Here is a 6312-nt window from a genome sequence, read left to right on the forward strand (position 1 = left end):
TGCGTGCCCACCCCCACCCTTCCCATGTCACCTCAGCACATTGGCCATCTACCTCTCAGGACCCTGATCTAGCACCTCTTATATTTGGACAATGTTTCTTAGTGCCCATTTCACATAGTCCTCACTGACATTAACTCTCCTCCTTTATTTAAAGATGTTTAGAATCTATAAGTCAAAGCCATAATATTAGACGTTTAACATACTTCAAATACATTTTCAAGATATCAAAAAACTAAAAAAGTATAAAATGGGAAACAGAAACCTAATTTATCCTTTTAATGAAAATTACTAGCCACTGCTTGGTCCTCTGGCTGCCTCAAATTTTACACTTGTTCTTGTATGCTCACAAGCCTTCCCAGCACTCCTCCCATCAGGTCCGCTCTCAGCCCCTCTCTTTTTATTTGGTAGAGAAGGGTAAACAATAAAGAAGGGCAAGGAAGGCTTGTGGTGAGGTGGTCAGGGTCGGGTGCAAAGATGGGGGTGGAGGCAGGGACTGGAACACCAGTGAGAATGGGAGAAGCTGCTTGACCTAAGTTTAAAGTCGTACCAGAAACAATGCCAACACAGCAGTCATTACTCAGACATACCATGTCCTGTCTCTCCTCAGCCCGGGCACCATTATTCCTGCCACTTACAGCATTCCCCTCCTCTTCCCTGTCCCCATACAGCTACCACTTCAATTTGCACCCCTATTCGGGTACTGCCTTGTCGGGTCACTGCAGCAGTTGTCCCCCCCCTCCTCTGCCCTCCGTCACTGCACTGTTGGCATTCACCGGGCACTCGGCACAAGTTATCTTGCTTTGTGTGTACTTTACTCCACTCCATCCTTCCTAGTCAGGTGACCTTGGGCAAGGGACTGAACTTCCTTGAGCCTATTTCCTAATGTAGCTGATAGGGATGACCACCATGTCCCTCACAGCCATAGTGGGGAGCATAGCTGAAGTTAACGGGTCTGTGGGGAGCACTGGGAATAGCATTTTCCCACAAGGCGACAGCCTCCTTGCAAGAAGGGCCCTGTCAGTTGCGTCACCGCTGCTGCTTTGGTACCTGTAGGCACAGGCCTTGGCTCTGGGTAGACTCAGCAGTTCCTTGAAGAATGAATGGAAACCTCAAAACAGGCCCCTGGACAGGAAGGCAAACCCATAATGGACTAGGGCCTCCTGGGCTGCCAACTCTTTGCCCCATGCCAACTCAGCAATTATTGCAAAGGAATTTATTGAAGAGCCCAACTTGGAAGGCAGGAAATGGGAGGCCTCAGAGAAGAACTAGTAGGCCAGATGATAAGGTGACCTGACAGAGCAGATGACCAGGGAGAGAGAAGAACCGTGTGTGTGGCCCAGGGAGAAGAGAGGAAGCAAGTCATTCATTTATTTATTTGTACATTCATTCATTTATTCTTTCATTCATTCACTCTGGCAATGCAGCCAGTACAGATCCTAGGGCCAGCCTGCCTGCACTCTTGGCCAGCTCTGCCTCCTACCCCTTCACTTCTGCTCTGGCTTCTCTGAAGAATGCCAATAATAACAGTACTTACTCCTCAGGTTGTGAGAGTTAAATGAGTTCAGTACAGGTAAAGCACTTCGAATATGGACATATGGCAGGTGTTCAGTAAACACGCAGGATGGCTAATAAAAAATATTCCTACAAACACCGACTGAACCCCTCTGGGGTGATCAGGCTTAGTGACAAAGAAAACAGACCCAGCCCTGCTGCAAGGAGTGGTCTAGAACAGGGGTCCCCGACCCCCGGCCGCAGACCGGCACCGGTCCATGGCCTGTTAGGAACTGGGCCACACAACAAGTGAGCAGCGGGCCAGTGAACAAAGCTTCATCTATCTTTGCAGCCGCGCCCCAGCGCTAGCATCACCACCTCAGCTCCACCTCATGTGATCAGGCATGAGATTCTCAAAGGAGCACTGGTCCCTGGTGCCAAAGAAGTTGGGGACCACTGGTCTAGAAGAGACGTATACTAACAAATAATCACAAAAGCAAATACTGCAGCTGTGATAAACCCAGTGAAGGAAAAGACTGGTATACAAGCCAAGTAGAAAACAGCAATAGATGTTTAATATGTTTCAAGTGCAAACATTTGATAAAATATCAATTAAAAATGTAAATTTATAAAACAAGAAACAGAAAAGCTCCTTACTTTTCTGATGTAAACCCCTAGCCCTCGCTGACCCCAGGGCAGTCTCAGGCTTTGATTACATCCCCACCACGCCCATTGCTCTCAGGATGTAGTACCTGTCTTCAGGGACTTGCCTGGCAGTCGGCTCCCGGTAGCAGGAACTGAGTGGCAAATATAAGAGGGGCAAGGAGGGCTGTGGTGAGGTTGCCAGAGCAAGGGACCTGAAGCCTCGCCCTCCCACGGTCCACATTCCAGGCAGCATAGGTAGAAAGGGCCTAATCTGGTTGGGAGTAGTCAGGGACGGTCCCCTGGGGGCAGGTGAGGCCTGAGTCGGGGAGGCGGCAGCTTGTACATACCCAGGTGGTGCAGTCAAGAAAAGTGGCCTGCAAAGGGATTTGGGGTGAGGTAAGACCAGCAGGGTCGAATCCATCTGGGACAGCTAGGTATGTGTGGGGTGGGGAGAACAGATGGTCACAGGCCAGGTGGGAAGGTGTCTGATCAGCCCTTTGAGCAGTAAAGGCCATGGACTATGAAGGCGAGGCCATGCAGGGAGAATGACGCACAGCACTGCCACCCCTCCACAGCAAGCAGCCCAGAGATATCCCCTGGAAGTCTGTCGGGAGCCCCTTTGTGGTGGAGTCCACAGGCGTGTTCCTGTCATTAGAGGAAACTTCCGTAAGTGGGAGAGGTGTCCAGGGCTGGCTGGGGGTGGGGTGGTGGTGGCACTCAAAGCACCTCATGAATTCACGACACCAGTGCTCCTTCCTCCTTCCCCAGAACCACATCAAGGCAGGTGCCCTTCGTGTGGTCATCTGCGCTCCCTCACCAGATGCACCCACATTTGTCATGGGGGTGAACGAAAAGGACTATAACCCTGACTCCATGAAGATTGTCAGGTAATGGGCAGCAACATCCTGAAGTATGTAAGTCATGCCCAGAGGACATGCCAGCCTGTGATGGGGAGGGATCAGACTCACCCGCCCCACCCCCACTCCCACCAGCCTCCCTGATGCTTCTTTCACATCCGTCTGCTTCTCCTTCCCAAAGTCTTAACAGTCATGTTAATATCACCCTAAAACTGTTAGACACGCATGACTTCTGGACAACATGCTTGGGGGAGCTTCCCCCAGCTGCACCTCCGGTGCCTCCTTCAGTCTGAATGCAGCCCCAGTGATCCCTCTCATCCCCATACTGACTTTTCACAAAACACCCCCAAAGTGAGGTGGAGGGGTGGCTCTGCAACTCACCTTACAGTGCCCTTGTACACGGACTGTTTCAGCAATGCATCCTGCACCACCAACTGCCTGGCCCCCCTCGCCAAGGTCATCCATGAGCGATTCGGGATCGTGGAAGGACTGATGGTGAGTTGGGAAGAGGGCTGGGCCAGGATGGATGGCAGGGAAACTCTACCCCTTCCTCCCAGGACATGCTTAGTGTGTGGAGTTAACAGAAAGAGACTGCTTTCGGGAGAAGAGGCCCACCAGTGATGAAGTCTTTTAAAATACTGTGCAACATTCAGGAAAGGCTGGACCCTAGCCTGCAGGTGCCCTCCTGTGGTCTGTGGTGGTGGCCCTGCCAACCTCCACATCTAGCTCACCACCACAGACCTGGGAAAAAGAGGCATGGGAGCTTAGGAGCAGGAAGGCTCTTAAGCCCCCTTCTTCTCCAAGACCACAGTGCATTCCTACACTGCCACCCAGAAGACAGTGGATGGGCCATCGAACAAGGCCTGGAGAGATGGCCGGGGAGCCCACCAGAACATCATCCCAGCCTCCACAGGGGCTGCCAAGGCTGTGGGCAAAGTCATCCCAGCACTCAAAGGGTATGAGGGCAGGAAGCTGCAACCAAGGTAGAGGGCACACCTCAGGTGGACTGGACTGGTCCCCAATCCTTGAGGCATCTATTGAGGGAAAAGTAAAGGTGAAGGGAGATGAACGGAGAAGTCATTGAGTTCTGACACCTGCCCCAATGTGGGATTCTCCAGGAAGCTGACAGGAACGGCATTCCGGGTGCCAACCCCCGATGTGTCTGTCGTGGACCTGACCTGTCGCCTGGCCCAGCCTACTCCATACTCGGCCATCAAGGACGCTATAAAAGCAGAAGCCAAGGGGCGCATGGCTGGTATCCTTGCCTACACTGAGGATGAGGTAGGGGCTCAGGAGAGGGGACCCTGGGAGGAGCCCTCTAGGGAGGGAGCATGACTTTCCAGTTATCAAGGAGCTGTTTGCAATGTATCAAGATAGGAACTGCAGGGCTGGGAAGGTCAGCTCTCCCTGCCTCAGAATCTTCACACCTGCTGCTCCTTTGGTGTGGAAAGCTTTCCCCCCAGGTGGCCATATAGTCTGTCCTTACCTCCTCCAAGTCTCTACTTCAGCCTTCCTCCTCAGCAAGATATTCTTTTTGTGGCCCTTTTTCCCACCTGAGATTTCATTTCATAGTCACTGTTGGTCCTGCTAATATGTGTCCTCCAAGAAAGCAAGGATTTGGGGACTATCTTTTCACTTCTATAGCTTCAGCTGTCCTCTCAGGGCCTGTCACACAGCAGGTGCTCACTACATGCTTAGTGAACAAGACAACATATCCCATTTTTCAACACTTGCTCAGGGCAGGCCACGCCAGATGCCTTCCCTGTGAGGAATGGATGTCCCTTTGCTCCCAGTAGTACCATCTCCGGTGCTGCCTCCCTGCTTTAGCTCCTGCAGGTCCACCCTCACACAGCTGCCAGGACTTCTTGTTTTAATAAAATCAGATCACATCACCCCCACTGCTGATAACCTTCCCCACTGCTGACGGCCTTCCATCACACGGAGGCCAAAACAGTCAGGGCCTCTGCGCTATAACTCCTTCCACCTCAGATACTGTTGAGGACCTAAGCTGGCCAGACCCTCCTAGTCATTCAGACCCAGCATCGCCACCTCTCCTCATGGGCCTCTGTGCCAGCCATTCCAAGTGCTTGCATTATTCCCAGAAAATAATATTTATCGGTGCAGCACCTGAGTGTTTGCGGTCTGTGTCCTTTGGCCAGTTTCCCACAAGCAAAGCCTCCATGTGCCTTCCTCATACCCAGTCCCCAGAGCTTGGGCACAGTAGGGGTCCATCAAATACTGTCGATGAATGGATAGTCAATAAGCCTAAGAATCAGAGTCAGAGCTGCTGGAGGTCCTTGCTCTGCGACCCACACCTATCTTCGAAATTCTGACACCCAGGTTGTCTCCACGGATTTCATCAGCAATACTCACTCGTCCATCTTCGATGCTAAAGCCGGCATCGCGCTCAACGACAATTTCGTGAAGCTCATTTCCTGGTAAGGGAGAAGGGATCAGACATCGGGGTGGAGAATACCGGCTGTGAACAGGAGAGATTCCGACTCCCTCTCCTCTTCCCCAGGTACGACAACGAATACGGCTACAGTCACCGGGTGGTGGACCTTCTCAGCTACATGTTCAGCCGAGATAACTGAAGCAGGACAGCCCCTACTCTGCTTCCCTGTTCTCCCCGGGCCGGAACCTCTACTTCTCATTCCCGCCCTCGGCTCCCAAAAGGTGCCCCCTGCGCCGCTGGGCCACCAGCGAAATAAAAAGCCAGAGTGCTCACTGCTGCTCCCAGTATCTCTGCGCCGGTCACGGCGGGGTCAGTCCGCTTTCTAGGCCCACCCAGGTTTCTCTGGTAGCCCGCGCCCAGGGCCGAGCGTCGCGGCTCCGCGGTGACTCCCGGGGGAGGACCGGCCGGCGCAGGTTCCGATGGCCGCACGGCGCGCGGCGGCGCAGCCCGTGACGTCAGCGCGCCGGCGACTCGTACTCCTCTCCCAGAAGGACGCGCGGGCCGCGGCAGAGGAAGGGGCGCCAGGCCTGGGCGCCAGGCGGGCCAAGTGGAGACTCGTGCTCTGGCGGCCCGGGACTGGCGCCATGACCTTGTTTCATTTCGGGAATTGCTTCGCCCTGGCCTACTTCCCTTACTTCATCACCTACAAGTGCAGCGGCCTGTGAGTGCGGGGCGGCCGCGGGGCGGGGGGTGCGGGCCGGGGCGAGCCCTCACCTCCCGCTCCTGCAGGTCCGAATACAACGCCTTCTGGAAATGCGTCCAGGCTGGGGTCACCTACCTCTTCGTGCAGCTGTGTAAGGTGAGGGCGCCCGGAGCCGTGGGTCTGGCCCCCAGGCTCGCCAGACCCAGGGCTCCGCCCCGCCC

At 54.0% G+C, this 6312-nt stretch overlaps 2 protein-coding genes across 2 annotated transcripts in view; both read left to right on the forward strand.

The window, feature by feature from the left end:
* GAPDHS (glyceraldehyde-3-phosphate dehydrogenase, spermatogenic) overlaps window positions 1-5795 on the forward strand; it is a 12125-nt gene extending 6330 nt beyond the window's left edge. Inside the window, exons 4-9 of the mRNA XM_023524230.1 lie at window positions 2712-3023; window positions 3407-3488; window positions 3798-3949; window positions 4112-4274; window positions 5334-5431; window positions 5515-5795. Coding sequence (XP_023379998.1) covers window positions 2712-3023; window positions 3407-3488; window positions 3798-3949; window positions 4112-4274; window positions 5334-5431; window positions 5515-5587 — 880 coding nt within the window. The 3' untranslated portion in view covers window positions 5588-5795. The remainder of the gene's footprint in view (window positions 1-2711; window positions 3024-3406; window positions 3489-3797; window positions 3950-4111; window positions 4275-5333; window positions 5432-5514) is intronic.
* Window positions 5796-5972: 177 nt separating this feature from the next.
* The window catches only part of TMEM147 (transmembrane protein 147), a 1650-nt gene continuing 1310 nt past the window's right edge, over window positions 5973-6312 (forward strand). Inside the window, 2 exon segments of the mRNA XM_011381776.2 lie at window positions 5973-6109; window positions 6178-6248. Coding sequence (XP_011380078.1) covers window positions 6033-6109; window positions 6178-6248 — 148 coding nt within the window. The 5' untranslated portion in view covers window positions 5973-6032.

Source organism: Pteropus vampyrus, unplaced genomic scaffold, assembly GCF_000151845.1.
Source record: "Pteropus vampyrus isolate Shadow unplaced genomic scaffold, Pvam_2.0 Scaffold452, whole genome shotgun sequence".
NCBI lineage: Eukaryota > Metazoa > Chordata > Mammalia > Chiroptera > Pteropodidae > Pteropus > Pteropus vampyrus.